This window comes from Theobroma umbraticum, unplaced genomic scaffold (genome assembly GCF_002168275.2).
Source record: "Theobroma umbraticum cultivar Fairchild unplaced genomic scaffold, ASM216827v3 scaffold_12.1, whole genome shotgun sequence".
In the NCBI taxonomy this organism is placed as follows: domain Eukaryota; kingdom Viridiplantae; phylum Streptophyta; class Magnoliopsida; order Malvales; family Malvaceae; genus Theobroma; species Theobroma umbraticum.
In genome coordinates, this window is record NW_018397269.1 from 3,432,186 (window position 1) to 3,456,336 (window position 24,151).

At 33.1% G+C, this 24,151-nt stretch overlaps 2 protein-coding genes across 5 annotated transcripts; one reads left to right on the forward strand and one right to left on the reverse strand.

The window, feature by feature from the left end:
- Positions 1-12,927: 12,927 nt before the first annotated feature.
- Positions 12,928-15,382, forward strand: LOC110425676 (cytochrome P450 CYP94D108-like). Its single transcript, XM_021440616.1, has one exon. The coding sequence runs from the start codon at positions 13,684-13,686 to the stop codon at positions 15,190-15,192; it is 1,509 nt and encodes a 502-aa protein (XP_021296291.1). The 5' UTR covers positions 12,928-13,683; the 3' UTR covers positions 15,193-15,382.
- LOC110425675 (uncharacterized) lies at positions 15,054-23,285 on the reverse strand. 4 transcript variants are annotated; one of them, XR_016351842.1, is made up of 13 exons: positions 23,119-23,279; positions 22,750-22,963; positions 22,035-22,239; positions 21,636-21,726; positions 21,360-21,505; positions 20,434-20,677; positions 20,031-20,135; positions 19,719-19,901; positions 19,274-19,478; positions 18,608-19,100; positions 17,935-18,014; positions 17,425-17,818; positions 15,054-15,169 (listed from the first exon to the last, which is right to left on the reverse strand). XR_016351842.1 is itself a non-coding variant. In XM_021440614.2 (12 exons), exons 2-12 carry the CDS (start codon positions 22,961-22,963, stop codon positions 17,799-17,801), a joined length of 1,986 nt encoding a protein of 661 aa, XP_021296289.1. In that variant the 5' UTR covers positions 22,964-23,087; positions 23,181-23,285; the 3' UTR covers positions 17,364-17,798. The 4 variants fall into 4 exon arrangements, 3 of the variants coding, with proteins under 3 accessions (XP_021296289.1, XP_021296288.1, XP_021296290.1); XM_021440614.2 differs by lacking the exon at positions 15,054-15,169 and having other exon boundaries at positions 17,364-17,818; positions 22,750-23,087; positions 23,181-23,285; XM_021440613.2 differs by lacking the exon at positions 15,054-15,169 and having other exon boundaries at positions 17,364-17,818.
- Positions 23,286-24,151: the final 866 nt, after the last annotated feature.

Here is a 24,151-nt window from a genome sequence, read left to right on the forward strand (position 1 = left end):
TGACAATGCTCAAAGGCTAGTACATACTAAACTTCCTTACTTTGAAAGTAAGTAATTGATCTCATAAGTTGAAGTATGTGAGATACTTGGAGAGAGTACATGAGTGCTTGTTAAGAAACAAATTTACTGAACAAGACTCGCTATGAGAGTTCCATTTGGTATTTCATTCAAGTGTCTATGAAAGTACATGGGCGCTTGTTAAGAAACAAATTCACTGAACAAGACCCGCTATGAAAGTTCTATTTGGTATTTCACTCAAGTGTCTATGGAAATACTCTTATATATCAGTAGTGTAAGTAATCGTTAGACTTATGATACCAAGTCATCTTGTATGTGAATTATTATACTTTGATTTCTTTTCTACAGGTCTAAAGGTAATCAGATGCTTAAACAGGGTGTTTTTGAATATGGCATGAAGCATGTGAAGATGAATGAGTAGTCTAAAGAGGATTCATCACCCCAAGTGAGTTAAGGGGGACATATCTTATTAGCTCTTGGCTTATATTAATTAAAAGTCCTTAGCCAAGGCAATCTTGATAGGTCAATATAAAAGCTACAAGACTAATATGGGTAAGTTAGAAAGTAGACACCGAGCCAAGCTTTCTATCTATATAGGATATATGATGAAAGGATCGAATTACACTAAGATATTGTACACTGAAAAGGTAGTCAAATCATATTGACTCTCCTTACATTAGGATGGTCATGATGTATTGCTAGATGCCACTCATAATCTGTAAATATAAATATAAATTCTTAATTGAATTAATTTATATTTATTGCCAACATGTTGAAATTAATTTAAGTTCAATTAGATGTGATCTAATTAATTTTATAAAAGCTTAGTCTAATTAAGTATTGGGCTATATCAAATATGATTTAATAGAGTATTAAATAAATGCGCGATTAGCGCAAGACATTTTATAATCCTTGTTAAATAAAAAGTAAGTCAATACACTCCATAATAGAATCCCTTAGCCTCCTCTTGAATATATAGAAGAGTTTTGTTTTATTGTCTTATGTGTTGAGATAAGATCACAACCCAAAAAAAAAAGGGAAATACAAGAGAGCTCAAAGTTGAGAGTTTGTTAACACAAACTTCGGCTTGGGGATTCACACACTCTTGATGAAGAGATTTCAGCAAATCACTGTAAAGATCACTAATAGAGGCAGGATAACTGTGCTGTTATGATTTGATAAGTTTTAGTTAGTGTACAAAAGTTAAAAATGAAAAGCCAAGGAAGACTCCACCAAAGAAAGCAGACTTTCAGGTATGTCAAAATCTCTCTTATGTTTTTCCTAGATTAGTATCAATTAAAGTGATCCTTGTCATAGGAGATTAAAATTTTAATAATATTCTGTTGTGTATGAGTCATTTTAGCATGATTAAATCCTTAATAATGGTACCAGAGCCCCCTTTGATTGATTTAATCAAGTTTTATATTTAGTTCTTGAAGATTAAAAAAACTATTTTGTTTCTATGTCGATTTGATGCAAAGTTTGAAAACTTATTTAGAATAATTCTGACTGGATATTTTCAAAATTAATTTATGTTTCAAAATTCCTTCAAAGTCTTGATTTATGGATTTAAAATCTAGATTTAATAAGTCTTTAAAGATTTTATAAATTTGTTTTAAGAGAATCTGAATTTGAAAATTTTGGCAGCATAACGTGATCTATTTTGGAAATTTTGTTGAGGGACTTAGAGAAGGATTTTGTTTGTGATTTTTGGAGGGTAGAAGGTCAAGAGGATGATCTAAATCCATGAAAATTTACAGCATTTAATTACTTTGTTTGGGTGGTGATTTGATAATGTTTCTGCACAAACAGTTTACTGGAATTGTATTCTTGTGTGACAAGGACTCTTGCAAAATCATGTCTATTTGTATTCCGAATTCGCTGAGGTTTTGAGAGTTTTTTGGCATAGTGTTTGGGGCATGGGATGTCTCTGAATTGGTGCTAACATCATAGCAAACAATGGAGGATGGAACTCCAGAGTATTTGAGACAGCATAGGTGATGCAGACCTAATAAAATTACATTAGCTTGTGCGATTTCTTCTCTACATAATTAAGAATTGTACTAATTTTGGTTATGACCTAGATCTAGACTCTTAATTGCAATGGAATATATCCTAAAGAGTTTAGGATTACCCCAAATAAGATTGTAAAATCAAATTGGCAAAGAAATAGGACACTTGGCCATAAAGATCTAATTCTAGTTGGACTAGAATTGTAAAAATTGAAGACAACAAGGATTAAATTTTCTATTAAAATTAGAAAGCTTAATTGGATTAGGATTCCTTGTGACTATTAAATTTATAATATGATTAAGACTCCTATTGAGATAAGCGTCAGATTTAAATTCATAGTCCTAAAAGGTTTAAGATTACAAAGTCTACACTTAATTTGATTCCTAGTAGGGCTAAGACTTCTAAATTGGCTCAAGACTTGTAATGGGATTAGAACATCAAATTATTTGGATTAATATCTTCAAAAGTTAATTAATATTGTTGCCAAATGACATATAAGATCTCCACTTTGAATTAAACATAAGTTTTATATGTTCATTATATGATTATGAATGTATGAGGATTATTATGGACTTAGACCGCTATAATGTGTTATGGATGGTTATGGTTAAATGTATTTGGTATTTCTTTTAAAAATAAGGAGTGTGTGCCCTGCCTTTCCTCTATTTTATTCAAGAGTTGTAAAATTCGCTTTTCATCTTACTTTCCTCAAATGTAACTTGAGGTTTCTTTACATATATGTAATTAGAATACATAGGATTAGATTAGGAAGAAAATTTTGTAATTCCAAGAATGAAGAACGAAGGCGCCAAGGAGACATGATGATTACAAGGCTACAAGATATGGTTATATTTATATGTAATCCCTTAGGATTTGACCAATTAATTTCCTTTAATGGCTCAAAGAAATTAGATTAGATAGAAGTCCATAATCATCTTAATGGCTCAAGGAAATAATATGTAACTTTTGAAATACATTAATAAACCATTTTTGTTCTTTTGAATTTTTAGCAAACTTTTCAACCACAACTTCTTTTACAGCATCTTTTTCAACTTCTTTCTCATTAGATTGAATTAAAATTTTAAAATTTAAATCTTTACCATTTATTTCTTTTCCATTGTGAAGATTGATTGTCTTACAATGTTCCTTAACTTCTCTTATTGGGTTAGGCTCAGTGTCTCTAGGTAAGGTACCTTGAAGTCTGTTATTAAGAGCACTAGCAAGTTGACCCACTTGTGTTCCAAGATTTTTGATTGATGCTACTTGACTTTGAATAAAGGCATCAGTCTTTGTCATGAATTGCATGAACATGTCCTCCATTAAAGACTTTTTCTTTGGCATAAGAGCTCTAGGTGGAAATCCAAAAGGTAAGTTTGCCTTAGATGCTAATGAAGACCTGTGTTACAAGAGCAAGAACAAATTGCAATTATAATCATACAAACTATTATATCGATATAAGAAATTAGTAAACAATAAATTAGCATATAGCTAGACAAAATCCAACACAAAATTGGAGCAAACCTACACATTATAAACTTGAATTAAGGACGTCAAGCTTTTAGAACCACCTCTTTGTCATTTTTTAAGTGGCCAAACCAGACTCAACTTAAGGAATTCATTATAAATGGCACAATGGTGAAGGTGAACCAGCGGCATGGGTTAGTGCATTATAATGATTTAAGTCCAAAGACTAAAAGAAAATTGGCAATTTGAATGGCATTAAGGAAACAATGAATTGTGAGGCTAAGTGCCAAGAACATGGGCAGTGATATTGGCCTGAATAGAAACAAAAAAAAGTTTGTCAAGTTGCAAAATTACCACCTTTTGGGAGAATTCTCAAAGTTAAAAGAGCTTATATGAAAAAGACTAGCAAAGGAAGCTATAACAAGTAGAAGAGATAGCACATTAAGAAAAAATTGTAAATTCATTAGAGTTAAACATAGATGAAGGCAGTAACTTTTTAAATTGGCTGTGGGAATTAGTGAAACAAAAGGTAGGTAAAAAATGGTCACTAAAGAGGTGGAAGTTGTTGTTAAGGTTAGTGAGTGTTTGGGAATTTTGTTTAATGCAACAAAGTCTCAATTAGTTGATGTAGTTGTGAACTTGGAAAAGAAAGCACTGATCATTGCAACTAATTGAGAGGTATGGTTTTTTTTTTTATTATAGAGGGTGAATTTGTTGATTAATGTTACTGTTAACTTGAAATGTAAGAGGTTTGGGGAAAAGAAAGAATAGAAGAGTAGTTAAAAGCTTTATTAGCTCAGTTAAGCCTAAAGTAATTTTTCTATAAGAAACTAAACTTGGGGAGGTTAATCAGAATTTGGTTGAGTGCTTGTGGAGGAATGAAAAATAACAACATGGAGGTTGAAGTAGAAGGTGATGGGCTATTGTTGTTGTGTATATGGAGTGGGGATTTTTTTTAGCTTGAAACTTCAATAGTTGATAAGAGTTTTATTATTATGATTGGTAAGATTACAAGTATTAAGAATAGATGTACACTTAGGAATATATATGCTCTAAATAATGAGGCTAATTGTTTGGACTTATGGGGAAAGTTGTTGGATATAATGAGTGATAATAATGCATGGTGTTGCCTCAAGGGGGATTTTAATGCTATCTTTAATGAATATGAGAGAATAAGGGTGGGTGATATTACTCAATCTTCTTCTCAGTTTAAAGATTTCATTGATTCTAAAGGTTTGGTGGATATGCCTCTAATTGGGAGTAAATTTACATGATGTAATAATTGGGAGTGTCTTGCCTTTAGTTAACTAGATAGATTTTTGTTTGATGCAAAATGGTTGGAGAGTATTAGTAATTCGATGCAAAAATGTTATCCTTCATCATTATTCGATCATAATCCCATGACGATAGGGTCAAGTGAGGTGAATTGGGGTCCTAGACTATTTAAGTTTTTTAATTACTAAATTGATGAAGATGGGTTTTAAGAGATGGTTAAGGGGAATTAGGGGCAAAATAGTTCAATGGGTGATGTTAAGTCGAATGTTTGGTTGAAATTACAGAATCTAAAGGTAGCAATTAAAAAGTGGCAAGGATCTAGAAGTGGGTCAATTTAAAAACAGATTAAAAGTATTGAGGAGGAGTTACACAGTCTGATTGTAAAATGGGAAAATATGGGTACTAGTTTTGAAAAGAGAGAAATGGTACTTACGAAAATTACTAAGCTATGGGATTTGTATCGTAAGGAAGAAAAAGTTTGGAAGCAAAAATCAATCGTTAAGTGGGTGACACAAGGTGATCAAAATACCAAATATTTTCATGTTGTAGCTTTTGCCAATAAAAAGGTTAACACTATTTGTAGTTTAGGAATTAAAAGGAACAAGGTTAATGACCCAAGAGTTATTAGGAAGGAGATTAGGAGGCATTTTTTAGAAATATATAAAAGGAAGTCAACAGTTTGAATCTCTAATTTAATCTATAAGTTTCAAAAGATTTACAGTGAGTCTAAAAGTGGGTTAGAGGCTTTTTTTACTGAACAAGAGGTTTGGGAAACGATATGCAGTTGTAATGGGGATAAGGCAATGGGCTTAATGGTTTTAATTTGAACTTTTTAAAAGTCAATGGTTAGTGGTAAAATATGATATGATGGAGTATATGGATGTCTTTTTTCGACAAGGGAAGTTTGGTAAACGGGTGAATTTATCATTTATTACTTTGATTTCAAAGGTATCTAATCCAAGGAAGATTAATGAGTTACATCTTATTAGTTTAGTTGGTTGTATTTATAAGATAATGTCTAAACTCCATGCAAATAGACTTAGATTAGTGATTGGAGAAGTGATTGGAGACCATTAATTTGCTATTATAAGGAGGAGACAAATTAAGAATTGTGCTATGATAGCAAATGAAATGGTTGACTTGGCCAAGAAAAACTAAAAGGATGGTTTAATTTCCAAGGTGAATTTTGAAAAAGCTTATGACTATGTAAGTTGGGAGTTCTTAGATTTAGTTATGAAAATGGGATTTGGAGATAAATGGAATGGTTGCATTGGAGAATGCATTACGATTGCTAATGTTTCACTACTTGCAAATGGGTCTCTAACTTCTCTGATTAAATTAAATAGGGGATTGTTGTCGATTTAGTACACACAAGTATACATATCAAATAAGTAATATAAAAATAAGTCGAGTATCATATACTACAAGGAATTACTTCTAAATTCTCGATAACTACTAAAATTATTCCAAATTAATCTTATCCAAGTGAACCAAATTTTTATAAATTAATTAAAAGCAAAGTTTAGTTAACAATACTAAACTAAGGAATGAATGACAAAAGTTGTTGAAAAAAATATTTAGTTAAATGCCTAGGACTATGGAATCCTTTAAATTTTAATTAAAACTAATATCTCTTGTTTTACTTAAATCACTAGGTTCAATTGTTAGATTAGAAACCATAAATATCTACAAGTCTCTGTCAAGGTGCTTGTAGAAATACCTATTATAACTAATCACTATATGTCTGTGTGAAATACTTAAAGAAAACTTCATTACGTTTATGTTCTATTTTGACTACACATGGTTCTTAGGTATATTTCTATCCTAAATGATAATCAATTAACCTAATCTCTAAGCTAAATGAATACATGTTATCCAAACACTTGGTCTATTCTAAATTCCTTTCGTCAAGTTGCATTTTGAGATCCATGTCAATCCATCATGTTGATCAGGCAAAATGGAAGCAATAGTCATTGATTTGAAATAAACAATTTCACACCCAATAATATTAAGCAAACAAGAAATAAAATCCAAGTTACATGCTAAGATCAACCACAATCCTAGAAAAAAGTACTTAGCTCATCATTCAAACAAAATTTTTTCGAAAAAAAAATCATATCTACAATAAAAAAAAAGATAAAAAAACAAAGCTAAAGTGAGAAACAATTCTCGATCGATTTTTTTTATATTCAATTCTCTTGTTTTCTACTATTTTTTCTTGTGCAAAACGTTCTTTGTTTTCTCTGCTGAAAAATCCTATTTATACTCCCTTCAAAAGCCCCAAACCCCCCCTTTCCCCCACGAAATTGAAGATTTTTTATGAATCCCATGTGGGCACCGTGATGCCAAGCTCTTTGTTTTGTACTATGTAAATGCTGAATGGGGCTTAGTGTTGCTGCCGTTGCAATTTGAGGCCGCGACACTAGCTCTTTTGCTTTGCTGTGTGCAAATTGTGGCAGTCCAACTTCTTTCAATTAGATTTTGACCATGATTTGATCAAAAATGGATGAAGTGATAAAAACAAAAGATGAAGCCCTTTCTCTTAGCTCTCTAATGGCCTAAGAATCATGTCAATCAAATGTCTATAATGCTAGTTATGCTCAAAATACTGTAACAAGTTTAAGAGACATCTCAAGCCACCTTGCACAGTTCATTACCTATTAAGCTCCACGCACTGGAAAACCTTCAACAACAAAGGACTAAATTAGTACAGGCTAAAATTTGGACTTTAATCATGAAATTGAACTAAAATTACTTACATAAAAATGATTCAACATGTATTAAACTTAATAATAAAAAGCATGAAAACAACCTAGAAGCAACTTAAAAAAGAAATACAAGAACTTAGCTCTTTTTATGCTTAAAAATGTGTAATATAACTCTATATAATAGAGTTAGTGGGGATTAAGAGAAGGATGCCTGCTTTATCTTTTTCTTTTTAGTATGGTGGTTGAAACATTGAATGTGTTTATGATTCATGTTGAGGAGGTGCAATTATGTAAAGGTTTTTAATGGCATAAGTCGAAAACAAATCACTCTTCTTTAGTTTACAGATGATACGATGTTATTTTGTAAGGCAAAATTGAAAAATATGGTCAATATTATGAAAGTTTTAAGATGTTTTTAGATGGTGTCAAGTTTGAAGATAAATTTTTATAAGAGTTTCTTATATGGAGTTGGTGTATACCTTGAGGTTCTTAATGATTAGGTTGGTGCTATACGATGTAGAGTTGGAGAGTTCCCTGTTACATACTTAGGTCTTCCCTTAGAAGCCAATCCTAGACGTATTTAGACTTGGAAACTGGTGTTGGATAGGGTGGAGGCCAAACTTGCTAGGTGGAAATCTGAACTACTTTCCATGGGAAGTAGGGTCACAATTTTGAGGTCGGTGTTTGCTAGTTTACCTTTGTATTTTATGTCTTTATTCCAAATACTGTAGGGGGTAATTAAGGAAATTGAGAGATTAAGGAAAGGTTTCTTTGGAATTGTGGTAGATAAAAATCGAAAATGCATTTGGTAGATTAGGGACTGTATGTAATTATCGTGATAATGGTGGTTTAGGTTTACTTAGTTGGAAAATTAAGAATAGGTCTTTGTGAAATACGTGTTTGTGGAGGTATAGGAATGAGAAAGGTTACTTATGTAAAGAGATTGTTGATGGAAAGGTTAGAGGTGATCCTTTAGCGCTTCTTCTGAGTCCAATAGTTAATCAGAATTGCTCTACTATATGGAGTGATATGATTAGTTCTCTTCCCCTACTAACAAATTCTTAATGCAAGTATCATTAGACTTTGGAGTAATTGTGGGTAATGGGCAACGTACTTCTTATTGAGATTATGAGTGGTTTGAGGGTTTTATTTTAAGAAAGAGTTTCTCTAGAATGCATGCTCTTGCAGTCAATAAAGAAAAGAAGGTCAGTGATTTTGGGAAATAGATTGACAATGAATGGAATATTGAATTTTGTAGGAGAATATTTGAGTGGGCAATGAGTCAAAAAGATTACTTTTTTAGTTTACTTAAAGAATGTCCTTTGGATAATAAATTGGTGTGGAAACTAGAAATTAGCGGGAAGTTTCTTGCAAGAACTTTTTGTAAGGAAGTGATAAAAAAAAGGTAGTGTGAGTGATGAGATGTGGAAATTGGTGTGTTGTGGTATACTATTGCATGATGTAGAGATATTTATATGGTAAGTTGTGTTTGGAAAGGTTGCAGTCAAGTGTGAATTAATTAAGAAAGATATGATTATTTGGAGTTTGGGGACATGTCTTACATAATGCGGAGTTAGAGGCTGTTGATCATCTGTTCTTGCCTTGTTGTGAAACTTGGAATTATGACAATTATGGATTAGAATGTGGGGCTTTCAATGCTTTTTTTTGGGAGATGTTTGGACTTTTTGTTGGGTATGGGACCAACAACCTCCGTTTGAGTTGACCGTTGATTGTATGGGTGATCGAGGGATAGAGTATGTGACTAGTTAACTCACAGCGTTATGGCACCACCCTTCATCCCCACCAACCAATTAGTGTTAAGCTTTGCTCTACTAGGTTAAGATAATTAAGTTGCGTTAATGCCATCAGCTATAGCTTTTAGCATAGATAGTAAAACTTGGTCCTAGAAACTAGAATCAGAGCAAAGTTGCTAGTTTGACTCTCCAGGATCGTTGTTGGGGGGGGGGGGGGGGAATTATTGGGTATGGGACCAACAACCTCCCTTTGAGTTAACTGTCGATTGTATGGGTGATCGGGGGATGAAGTATGTGACTGGATAACCTGTGGTGATATGGCATATGCCCTCATGCCCACCGGCCACTTAACGCTAGGCTCTACTCTATTAGGTTAAGGGAATTAAGTTTCACCAATGCTATCGGCTATAGCTTTTAGCACAAATGGTAAGCGCTTGGTCTTAGAAACAGTGTTAGCTTTATTCTTGTTTTGATCTGACAAAATTAATTAAACTTAATGAGCTTTGAAAATGAAAGATATTTTTTAGTATGAAGAAAAATCTCAAAAGATTGTTGACGCTAAACTTAATAGAAAAATATATTGAAATGCTTAAATTCTTTGAATATAATTTTAATATGGATGATTATACTCTTAATTTTCTCAAAAATCTTTTTTTTTTCAAAATTAAGTGTGCCAGCCAAGGATAAAGTTTTCAAAAGAAATAACTTGATTCTTGAATGAAAATGAAACAAAATATATTTCTTTAAATATAGGAAGAATTGATTCTAGAGAAGAAAAAGTCAGTTCTTGAGCAAGATCAATAGTGAAGAATCAATTCTAAGACAAGGAAAAGTTGATTCTTAAAAGATAGAAGCTTTAAGAATTGTGAAGAACTGACACCTAAGAGACAAGGAATTGATTCTGGAGAAACAAAATGAAAATTGAGAAAAGCAAAGGAAACAGAATTGATTCTACAAAAAGAAAAAGTTGACTTTTGAAGCACCAAAAATATAATTCAGAAACTTAGTGACCAAGAAAGGCATGCCACAACTAGACAAACGTGGAGCAACAAAATTCAAGCTTGAATTCAAATTTTGGCGTCAATCCACGGTGAAGAACCAACATCTTGAGGCAAAAGAATCAATTCTCCAATATTGCAACAGTGTCACCTTTACACCTAATTGTAGAAAAATCGACACCTTAAAATAGAAGAATCGATTCTTCATATACAAAAAGTTATAGACTTTGTGCAAAACCGATAACTGAACTACAAAGATTTGATTCTACAGAAGTGACAGAATTGTGCAAGTTGGCTTGAACATAGAAGAAATTATTCAAAACTTATTCCAACGGGTAGAAAATCTCTTAGGCTATAAATATACATTTTGAAGAAGTTAAAGAAAAAAGAGAAAAGGATTTTGAAAGATTTTAAATCATCTTTGAAAATGGAAAAACTGAAAAAACAAGAGCCAACAGCTGAAAGTAGAAAAGTTCTTATTTTTAAGCAAACAAAGAGCCTAAAGTTCATATCTTGACCCTTCAACTGATCTTTCTTGAGCTTAGACTTTTCTTAATTATTCTTATCTTTGTGAAAGCTCACACCTTTGTAAACCTAAACTTCATTATCCACTTTTTTATATATTTTTAGTTTGTGGTTTAGTTGAATCCACTATTGTATTAGTTATACCTCCAAGTAAAAGGTAGAAAGGTTTTGCTTGATTCTTTAAAAGGCTTGTTTTGTGTAAAGGTTGTGCTTTAACCTTAAAAGATAGTGTCTTGGCAGAGGTTATGTCTGATCTTGCAAAAGGCAAGTTGTAAAGGTTACACCTGATCCTGCAAAAGGCAAGTTGTGAAGGTTACACCCAATCCTGCAAAAAGAATACTATAAAGATTACGCGTGATCCTATTGAAAAGACAAACTATTAGTAGATTCAAACTCCTTATACTATTAAGGGAGAGGACATAGGCATTGGAAAGCTAAACTTCTGTAAAAATCTTGTTAAGTCCCTTTTTACTTTGCTACGCTTTATTCATTAAGTTTATACTCTGTTTATTGCTTTATTCTTTCACAATTGAGTTGATTTTTCTTTAAAAAGGGAAATCTTTTAATTAATAACCAATTCAAACCCCCTTCCCTTTCTAAGTAATTTTACTTTAAGATTATTTTTTGTAACACATTTCTTCTTGCTTGGAAAGGGGTTGTGATTAGGGAGGGAAGTAGGGAGTTGTGGGGCATGTCTTTTTTGTTATAAGTTGGACTGTGTGGTTGTTTAGGAACGAAATTATTTTTAAAGGGAAGTTTGGGGTTTCTTGAGCAAGTGAGTGATTTAGTTAAAATATGTGTTGCTTCTTGGGCTCGTACTAGATGGCCAAAGATTGCTAACTCCTCGCTTGGTATTTTGATGGCTCTAAATTATGCAAAAGTTCCTAGTCAGTGCACTAAATATACTGTTGTGGTAGATTGGGTGATGCCTCCTAAGGTTTGAATAAAACTCAATGTTGATGGGACTACTAGGAAAAATCTTAGAGATGCGACTACTGCTGGAGTTTTGAAGAATGAGTTGGCTGAAATAAAAGTTATGCTTTCTAAATCTATTGGGGTTCATGATGCAAATTTTTTGGAACTTACTGTTGTCCTTGAAATTTTTTCAATTTTTGTATCTTATAAAAGGCAACCTACTTAATCTTTGATAGCGGAGAGTGATTCCTCTAATGTTGATAAACGGGTTAGAGATCTGGATAGTGTGCCTTGGAAATATAGGAAATTAATGAAATTAATGGATACTCATAATTGAGCAACTTAAAAGGAAGACAAAAAGCTAGATTGTTCATACATTGAAAAGCACTAATGGGTTTGCTGACCAATTGGCTAAAGCTGGAGTATTGAGAGAAATTGATTATACCAATATTCTTTCATAATGCTAAAGTATTACATTTATATGTTTGCTGTTGTATTTTTTTGAAGTATTAGTAGCACATCTCTTAGTCTGCTGGCTGCTACTGTTTACTCAGGTTGATATGGATTTGGGTACTGCTTCGTGGGTTTGTTTCTGCTGCTTTATGGTTGATTCAAAGTTGTTTCTTGTTGAGCAGCATGTGGCTGTGGCTGCACACAATGAACGTTACTCGATGGGAGGGCTTCTAAATTGGAGGGCAGCTTTAGTACCTTCTTGTTACTTAAATTCGGCTACAACGATTGTGACTTTTGTCATGTCCTTTTTCAAGTCTACGGCTCTTAGCTAGTATTCTTTTAGCTAGAACCCATAAGGCTTCAATTATGTGATAGAGTATCCCAGTTTCATATTAATGAATTGTTTATAAAAAAAAAACTCGATTTGTTTGAAATTAAACTTCATTACAACCATTACAACCAAATAATATAATAAAACAATTTAAGTCGAATCTAAATTTACTTAATCAAGATAACTCGAATCTAACAGTAAAATAATGTAAAATTTGAAACAAGCTAACATTCATAGTTACTCGAATCTGAATTGATCGTATTCTAATTGACTCGAAAATTGACAGGATTGGAATTAATTTGAAAACCGAAACAATCCGAATATTAAATGATTTAAACAAGCCCATAAATCTAAAATTTAACTAATAAACAAATTTAATAATTAACACTTATTATCATCAACATGAAAAACAAATGTGGAAATTAAATCAAAGAAGCATGAAAAGAGATTAAATAGACATGGATGGAAAAGATAACTCTATTGTTAGAAAAAAAAGATACATGTAGAAATATACATGGGAATGAGAAACAATTAATTAATATAATATTATTTAAATTTCATCTTGGGGTTTAGGATTTAGATTTTAGGGTTTACAATAATATTATTGGAATTTGATCCTAATGAAGTATTCTTTTACTCTTTTCTTGGATTGTTGGCACAATCTAGTTCTTAGTGCCCATGGGACTATGGTTAATCAACTCATTTGAGTTGTAATTGAGGACTAGAAGAATAGGTTACGTGGACAACAAAATGAGCTGGAAAATACAACAGTGGGGTCCGTGATTTGAGATGAACCTAGGAAAAGACAAAGCCTCCCATTGCTCATCTCCTCGATGTGGGAGCTCATGCTTCCACGTTCACATCTTCTCTATCAAGTTCTACAATCAAACATTCTCATCATTAAATAAATAAAATTAAAATTTCCAATTTCAAAGCTAACTTCATAAAGAAATATTAGTCATTTATTTATATATTAAAAAAATATTTAAAAAATTGATAAAACTTGTTACCCACTTAAATCAAGGAGTAGCTTATCTACCTGACATTTTTAGTAGGAGGTTTGTTGAGGGGAAATTATCAGTGGGAAGTTGTTCTCTTGTTTACTCATGACTCGTAAAGCCCAGTGATCTTCTCCCCAATTTTCTCCAACAGGCAACAAGGCAACAAATCTTATCTTTATCACTTCTGCAGGATATCTCTATTCTCTACCTTTCTCTCTGGTTCTATCCATGGAGCTCATCGTCTTCTCAATCCAACCTTTGCTCCTCCTGTTTCTCGTCTTTCTTTATTCTTACTATTACTTCTTCGCTTCACACCATAAGCCAGATGATAATAAGGGGTTCAAAATCTACCCCATACTCGGTACCTTGCCCGATTTCTTGAGAAATCGGCATCGATTTCTTGATTGGACAACCGATATTCTAAGCCGATGTCCCACCAACACATCTGTCTTTCGTCGCCCTGGTAAAGTCCATGGCATCATCACTGCAAACCCTTTAAACGTCGAGTACGTTCTCAAGACCAACTTCGACAACTATCCCAAAGGCGAGCGGTTCATTTTCCTTCTCAAGGACTTCCTTGGCCAAGGAATCTTTAACTCTGACGGTGAACTATGGAAAATTCAAAGGAAAACAGCTAGCTACGAGTTCAACACCAAATCCCTCCGGAATTTCATCATGGACAATGTTAGGGTCGAGACTTCCACGAGGTTGATTCCGGTTTTAAACCAAGCTTTAAAAACTCAACAGGTATTGGATTTGCAGGATATTTTGGAGCAATACGCGTTTGATAACATATGTCAATTAGCTTTCAACCTCGACCCTGGTTGTCTTAGAGGCGATGGAACATCTGGTTCTCAGTTCATGCGTGCTTTTGAAGATGCTGCCTCGCTTAGTTCTGGTAGATTTATGTATGCCTTCCCCTTTTTTTTCAAGATAAAGAAGATTTTCAACATGGGGTCAGAGCGAAACTTAAGGGACTCGATCAAGATTGTGCACGAATTCGCAGATGACATCATACAGAAAAGATTAGAAGCCAAAGCTGAGAATCAAGACGAAGATTTACTGTCCAGGTTCATCAGAAACGATGACAATTCACCTCAGTTTCTCCGAGATATCATCATAAGCTTCATATTAGCAGGGCGAGACACCACATCTTCAGCTTTGACCTGGTTCTTTTGGCTGCTATCAGTAAACCCAAATGTCGAGCTAAACATACTAAAGGAGCTTGAATTGATTCGACAACGAAATGGGAAAAGCATCGGCGACGCATATACCTTCGATGAGCTTCGAGACATGCACTATCTCCATGCTGCAATTTCAGAAAGCTTAAGATTGTACCCCCCAGCTCCGGTCGATACAAAAGCTTGTCTAAGCAATGACATTCTCCCAGATGGAACATTTATTGGGAAAGACTGGTTTTTCACTTACCATGCATATGCAATGGGGCGCATGGAGGCCATATGGGGCAAGAATTGCAAGGAATATCTGCCTGAAAGATGGCTTGATGAAAACGGAAACTGCAAGCAAGAAAGTCCATTCCGGTTTCCCATATTCCATGCCGGACCAAGAATGTGTCTAGGGAAAGACATGGCTTACATTCAGATGAAGTCGATTGCGGCAGCAGTTATGGAGAGGTTCGTGATTGAGGTACCAGGCAAGGACAAGTGCCCTCAGCACTTGTTGTCTTTGACTCTTAGGATGAAAGGTGGATTACCTGTAAGAATAAGGGAAAGATGAGAGTGGTCTTCTTGTTTTTTTTCTACAACAAGACTGGCCTTGGCTTCTTTACTTTATCATCATCAGTGATGTATTAGTATAGTTACCTACGTTATTCCATTTCACATGTCTATGGTTTTTCCAACATGCTAATAAGCATCACTGCATATGATACAATTATAAAGAATAAAACAGACAAACAATGCTGGCATGGTGTTGGCTTTTTCCTCTCAGTCTCGTCAATGTGATGTTGTCCTGAATTTTTACTATAACACGGCAGGGATACGTGATCGGTGATCGCTGCTTTTTTTTTTTTAATACAATAAAATTTTTTTAACTAATAAACAAATATTTTAATTTTTTCATAATTTCTATTAATAATATTAATATTTTTGAAACTACATATCCATTTCGTGTAATTTCAATTAAAATTTAATAATATAAAAATATTTTACTTAAAAAATAATATATAATAATAATTTTTAAAATTATTTAAATAAATAAATATTTTTTATTATATTTAATTAAATATTTTTATTTTTATTTTGAATCAAATGATATTCAAATAAATATTTATAATTAATAATTAATTAATTATTGTTAATAAAAATAATATTATTTATCATTTTATATTACACAATGTTAACATGAAATGTTAATCTATCTTAATAAATGATGATGTAACATAATATATTGATGTGATAAAGATCATGGTCATTTTTTATGTTTCACATAATGATATATAAATATATTTTGATTAATGACAATTAATCAATCGTAAATTATAAAAATTTATTTAATTTTAAAATAAAAATATAAAAATTTAATTAAATGTAATAAAAAATTTCAATTTTTAATTTTTTAAAAAAAATTAATAATATTTTTAAATATAATAAAAATGAAAAGCCAAAATGTACAGAGGCTTCCAAGTGCAAATGTCAACTGAACCCAGCTCTTCTACAGAGTAATTTTCTTACCAATTTTGTATTCCATGATTTTCTTTCAAACAAAAAATACCATGATTTTAGGGTAAATATTTTTGACTAATTAATGCCTTTAATGACTACCAAAACTAAACTGTAATAGACACTATTATTTGACTAAGTGCTCATATTAAGATTTAATATTTGTCAAATATTTCATTTCAAAATTCAATTTATTATTTCCTTGAGATTAGAACGTAATATTTTAGATTATACTTTTATAAAAAATCAATGACCAAAGTTAACAATACAATAAAAAAATGTATAGTTGCTAGTGAAAATAATTCTTAGCTAGACCTGACAGTCCGTATTTCATGTTTTAACCGTGTCGTGTAAATATAAGATATTAACAGTTATATGGATAAATATGAACACGATATGATTAAGTAATTATGTTATAATTTTAAACACGTATACAGATATATTTAATAAATATGTAACATGATATGACACGACATGATTAACATGTTTATTAAACATATCAAGTTAAATTTTATACAACATGACGTAATTTGTTTACATGATTAGCACAATTACAATTAACATGATAGATACAATTAACACAATTAATACAATTAATATGCTTAAATTAAAATTATATTTTATTATTCAAATTTACAATTAAAAATTATAAATATCATAATGTTTATCAAATATAATAAAATTCAACATCAATAAATCTTAATCATCATAAAAATATTAATCTCTATTTGGATCAATAAACAAATCTTAACCATATACTAATCGTTTCTACCTGACACGTATTCATGATTAAATAAATAAATAATATACGGATCATAGATTATAAGAGTACACGGATAACATGATTAATTAATCATGTATTAAATAGGTCTTAAACGAGTTAATCATTAAGACACAATTTATTCGTATCGTAACATTGTCAACACGATTACCTTAAACTCAAACTCACTTAAATCCATGTCTTATTGTCGTCTCATATATTAAGTCTATTCTAAACCTTTTATTATCTATTTTCTCTAACTGCATAAAATCCAAAATATTGCATCCTAATTTGAGCAAAATAACATATTGAATTCTGAAATATATGATAAATGTTAAATCCTAAATTAAGCATTTAATCTTATTATTTTCGATTTACATGTAAATAATATTTTTTGTACATATTGGGTGGCACCAAGGAGAGCAGAAACTCTAACCCTTGGGCTAAGCCTGAGTTGAATAGATTAATTTTTATTGGAAACAAAAGCAGATTACTGTTATTTCTGTACCAATGATGCAAAGAACTTACAGGATAGAATCATCATTCCATGCCTTGAGAAAATCAGAGAAGATAATTTACTCATCACTGTTAAAATAAATTGAAAGCCCCTCCCTCTCTCTTTCTCTCTGTGGCTAAGGGAAGTGACAGTGAGCCCTTGAAAACCTATTCTGGCTGAAAACAAGCTCATTCAAAACATCAATGGTTTCTAAAACTACACATTGCTGCAACCAGTGTCTGGCAGTAAAATCAATTTAAATGACATTTAGGGAATTGAGAATGGTGCTACTCTTGTAAAATGCTAGGAAGTCAGTTGACATTACTCTGAGAGCAGAAAATGTTATGCGGCACGTAACCCTCCCTATGTATGCAACCACCTCTCTTGCAGCCTTCAAATAAGAGCTTCAGTAAATCGGTATTTTACCTGCCATATCCATTCAGCACATTCATCAACAAATTGAATGAGTATAAAGTTACTTCTGATAAGCATTAAAAAAGCAGTGAATCTGTTCAAAAGCAAGAAAGAATGGAAAAGGGTACCTGTGAAATAGAAACTCAAACTTATGGTTATTATTATGATAAACAAGCATGGCCTTTCCAAAGCAGCGGCTGAGGTTGACCTATAGACAACAACATCAACCACGTATGAAAGGAACATCCATAGAAATAACCAAAACATAAGGAATTTATAAAATGATTGAATAATGAAATTTCTTCATCAAAAGAAAAATTAAAATTTCTTATCACAAACAACTAAAGCCATCAAAAAGTACATGGAACACAAATCATTTCTATTTTTAAGCTATATATAAAATATTTTTGCTTTCTTCTCTTTTAATTTTTAGCAAATGCCTCACATTCGCAAAGAAACAGAATAATTGGTTGTGAGGACTGCCGCTGGCAATTGTGCATATTATTGGACCCTGCATGTTAAAACAGGACATACTAGTGCAGCATACACAGGGGCACCAGCCATGACATGTTGCATACTGGCAGCATATATTTTTTCAATTGGTTGTTGGACAGAAGCCATTGCCTCTTGCATTCTCTAGAATCAGATATTGCTGAAGTATCAAGTTTTGGCTACAAATGAATGAGAAAGGGGTTGGGGAAAGATAGGAGAAAAGAAAAGACAGGATCACAGGATTGCTTTTCATCTGCATATGATGATACATGACCAACAAAATTATAAAAATAAGTAATTGGTGAATACCGTGAAACAATGCTTGCAACCGAATCAGTTTTAAGTCCAAATCCAAGGGGGAAGAGTGGATCATAGTGTGAATCCCCAACAGTCATAGGAAGCTGATCTACAGCTTTGAACCATGTTCTTGGAAGCATTCCACTGAATCCATAGTCCCCATAAAGGGCATCAGTCACCCCTTGGCCCTCAGTACCAGGTAGCCATGCTGCCACTAGGGCATCAATGGTGGAAACATATGGTTCAATAACAATGGGTCGGCCAGAAATGATAACAACCACACACTTGACAGTTCCACAAACATTGGTAATGACGCTTGGGCTGGGGTCCATCATTGTAAGAGTTGTGCTATCCCCTGCAGTCTCAGCATAAGGGGGCTCTCCAACAGCAACAATGGCATAATCAAAGTTGTTAGACTTCACAAAGTCAGCATCAGGGTTCTCGCGGTAGACAATTTCTGTGCTTGGGTCAACAGTAGAGTTTATGGCACCAAGGATTGTTGTTCCTAATCATAGAAAGGAATTTTATTAAATTGATTACAAATTATGTCAGCAATTGATTTTTTTTTTCCTGCTTCAAGAGACAAATGGATGCTATTTTCCTAATTTCCTATCAAAAGGGTTCTTGCAAGCAATAAATGGGAGATTTAAAGAAGATAGATATATAAGAAGATCATACCCCTTGTATAGTTATTGCCACTAAATCCCTGCCAATTAATTGTCCACCCACCACATTGATAACCTAAATTATCAGCGTGGGTGCCAGCAACTAGAATCTTTGAAGCTTTCTTTGGAAGGGGCAGTAACGGAGTAGTTCCACCTTTCCCATTCTTCAGCAATACAAGTGATTTTCTTACAGCTTCCCTCGCCAAGTCTCTATGTGCCTGAGTAAGTAATGGGATCGTTTAGAACTTTTACAAATAGCACTTGGACCATGAGACACAGAAAATAACTTAGTGCGTAAAAATTCAACAAAAGAGAGACCAACAAATAGTATTTGATTTTACAGAGACCATGGTCATGGATGTTAATTTGACATCAATATCATCCAAAGAAAGCTGGATTCAGAAATGAAATCTTGTTTGAAAGTTAGGAATATGGCATTTTATGATAAGCTCGCTAACCTGGCTTCCAAGTTCATGGACCAGACTAAAATCAGCGAAAGGATTCTCAAACAGACCCATGGTGAATTTCACTAGCAAAATTCTTTCTACAGCGTCATCAATACGATCCATCGGAATAACTTTGCTATTCACTAGGTAAGTTAGATCATCAACGAACTCGGTATGGTTGAAGGGAACCATGACCTGCAGATCAGCGATTGTCTTAGAAAGCATCGATAATGTCAAGATTAGAGTTTTGTATTGATTATTCAAGCGCATGAAAGCAGATTTCTTCATTTTACTTCCACATTTGTCCATACAGAAGCTACTAACCATATCAATGCCAGCTTGAATTGCTGCTTGAACAGAGTATGTGTAGTTCAAATGTGGTGGTGAGGTGATCCTGTCTATTCCCTGCCAATCTGATATTACAAAACCCTGAAAATTTTATCCAGAAAACAAGTTGTATTAACATCAAAAGCTCAATATTAGTACAGCATTAGCATTTGTTTGTGTAAGATTATTGGTCCATACACATAAGGAATGAATGTATGTTATTGAGCCACTGTTAGTAGATTAGTTGTGTATTTGTAGCTAAATCCAGAATTGAACTCAAGAACAGAATTCTTAGTCCAATCTTTTTATTAAGTGCAGTATCTTAATTCTGTTATACATTTGCAAATTTTAGTAACAGAAGAAGCTGCAAGAAATACTGAAAATACAAACCACACTCAACCTTAAACTTAAGAGTGTTCTTGAGGAATCCAGTAATCAGCTCATGGTTTGCATGCATCTTTTCGCCATTCCAGCTGGAGTAGGAGACCATGATTGTCGAAACACCCTTGATAATAGAATAAGAATAGGCAGGCATGTACATGCTAAGCAGCCCATGCATGTCAATCACAGTGTTGTTTTCATTGATACCCCTGGTTGTCCCACCATCACCCACAAAGTGCTTTGCACAAGCAGCAACCTTGTCCCTAGCAGAATTTAAGAATAGAATGAAGAAAACAAAGATGATTCAAAAAGTAGACACACAGTATTATAGACACAGTATACAATATTGAGGCATCATTAGTGATACCATTCCAAATATAAGCTGTGTAAATTGCACTATTCATGAATTATGAGAAGACTATATTACCCTGTTATTCACAGTGCATCCAAGATAACTGAAAGGACAAGTGATATATACTTTAGATTGTAATGCAAGAAGGAATTCATATACTTGACTATTATGTTGCTCTGACTCATGATTTTTTTTTTGAGTAACCATGTCCAACACATATCCACCCAACATGGGAATACAGCTCCAACCGTCCAAATATATGGAAAACTCAGTTAGAATTGAATGCAAACACATACCTATATCTGACATTCATCCCCAAGTCAAAGTAACATAACTTGTCTAGGCACCTTTAGTTTGGCATGCTATGGTATCATGGGGAGTGTTAAGGAGTATGAATTAGTGATCCAATCAACCTAACATTGGCACATCAATTCTATGATAAAACAAGAAGGCCCATGGCATTAATAAAATGCAGAGTCTGTATTTCTAGAAGAATGTAGCTCCTCAATGTTTGACAACCATACAGCAGAATTTTTAAGAGTAAATTCAATTTCACAGCATGGAGTATGTTTAAACTCAGATAGCGTTCATACTTTCCACCAACATAGGGAACCCCTTTCCGAGAACCAGAAGGAATATCTCCTTGCAACCCAAATATAATATCCGTCATCTCTTCCACAATTTTATGATCCTCACTGTAGCTTTCATAACACCGACCCCACCTTGGATCTCTACAAACCTATAAAGAAATGTCAAATTAAAAGAAGGTTGCATTATGGAATGGTGAATTCATATGCAGAAGGCATCCGAGAAGTTGAAGAAATTGCTGGAAGCAACTCTTTCAGCTTACTACAAAGTATGTAAATTACCGCAATGCATGGGGCAAAGACATAAGGAATTCCAGTAGCTCTCACTTCAAGAGCAGTTGCAGCACCAATCTTCTTCACCAGCTCAGGATCCCTGCATATCAACAGTTCATTTAAGATGCAGACATGCAGTGCATTCCAAAGGAGGAGCAATATAAGTTCAACTCTTTCTTTCCCTTCAGCAGAAAGACAATGGAATTTTTAGAGAGCAGATATAACTCTTCACATCATTTAACTGAATTCAAACTATTACTTATGTTTTCCTTTTTCAAATTTTTTATGCCAAAGATAGACTTTGTACTTTGAACTAAAGAATGGAAAGTTATATAAGGACAACAGCACAATAATTAAGTGATTGTCTGACAAATATCACCAGACACAGAAATCAACAGCCATGCTTGCCTGGTTGCTCCAAGCCCCACATTATGTGGAAATATTGTAGCGTTATAAACATTGTTGTGTCCATGAACAGCATCAATGCCATAAATCATAGGAATTCCTAAACGACTAGCCAGAGATCCATTCTGATAAGCATTAATCATATTGACCCAATCCTCGGCACTAGCCTGTGGAAGTGGTGCACTCCCACCACCACTTAATACACTCCCTGTGCAAGAAAAGATACCGTGAATTAATGACTGTTAACAACTAGAAATTTTAGAAATACATAAAACACATAAAAAAAAAAGAAAGAAAGAAAGAAAAACGACAATTAGAGACAGAGCATGCCAGTTCAAAAGAATGCTACTATAAATGGCTTCTAGCATTACATATGAACCAAGTTTTCTTTTTCTTCTTCTTTTGGCCTGAATGAACCAACATTTTAAAATACCATACTATAACTTAAAAGCCATACACTAATAAAATATTTTTAAAAAACAAACTGTGTAAGCACTAAAATTATGCATATATAATGCTGAACAAGACTTACTTTTTGTGGTATAATAATATTGATAAATAATGTATTAGAGGTAACCATTTCCAAATTGTTGTAGACCCCATCAACAACAATAATCAGAACCCACCAAAAAGGGGTAAAAAAAAATCATTGGCAGCAGCAGCAGCAGCCAGAACCAACACAAAGAATGAAATGTTGAAAACGAAGTAAAAATATTACCTATGGAGTAATCCCTCAGTATCTGTTCAGTAGCAACAGTTCTATCAATCTGGACCATCTGACCTATCTTCTCTGCCAGTGTCATTTTGGACATCAGATCCTTGATCCTAGCAGCTACAGGTTGGTTGGGATCCTTGTACTTGACATCCTCTGCTCCCACCACCATTCCCAACCACAAAACCCCCACAACCAGCTTCAACAAACCCCTTCCCATCTATAAACAAAAACCCAATATTTTTTCAGAGACAAATAACCAACATCAAAGTTTTGAAGTCATGAAGAGTAGAAGCAGCAGCAGCAGCTTAACTTAAGGAACAAAAAGACAACAGCTACATTGCCTGAAAAAGGAGAAAGACAAGGAAATCTTACATGTGAAAGGCAAAATAATGAGACCCTTTTCAGCAGAGAGAGAAATAAAGTGAAGTGCTTACTTTATGCCTTTAGAAAGAGTTAAGAAAGGAAGAAAAAAGGCAGCAAACCTATGGCTCTTGTTTGAGTGAGAGAAAAGCAGAGAGTAAAGAAATGCCACATACAGGGAACGGGACGGTTTCCTTTTGTTGTTGGCATTGTTTTTACTTGGTTTTAACAACGTGGTGGGCTCAAAACTCGAACGAGGGAGTGGGGTTTCGTAAACAGTTACAAAGCGGTTGAGAATGGAGAGTGGGGTTCCATCATCCATCTTCTTTCTTCAATCTTGCCTCTTCCTTTTATTGACCTAACTGTCTTGGCATTTATTTTCGACCGTTTACTTAGCCCACGGACTTTGAAATGCACCTACTTTTGTTTTATTCAGACAAGTAGGAACAGGACATGTCTATTTTAGTTATGTCATAATATATAAACAAAAATTATTAAATTTTTTATTATCTTAAATCAAATTTTCATATTTTACATTGAATCAATTAAATTATAATCAAAATATTATATTACCTTTTTATGTTGATATATTATATTTTAATAAGTAACAGTATCATGATATCTTAATCACATGGTATTTTTACACTTCATATCAATGTAATATAAAAATAAAATAACATGTGTTATTAGGTGTTAATTTTATTAAAAATAATTGATTAACTATTAGTCATTAAAGATTTATTTGATAAAAAATAAAAATGCATGGATTTAATTAAATACAATAAAAGAATTAGAGTTTATTTAAAGTTTTTTAAATAATTCGAAAGGTTTTTTAAAGCATCATGCCTTCATTTTAATGACATTTTTGCATAATTAAAATATTTATTCATGAAGTTGAATTTAAATTCTTTCTATTATAAAATATAAAATAAAAAAGTTTATAATCCAGGTATGTATTAGTTAGACCATTAGTCTATACACACTTGGGACTAGGTTAAAAAGTACACCAGCAATTATACCAAGATTAGTAAATCAGTAATTTGCA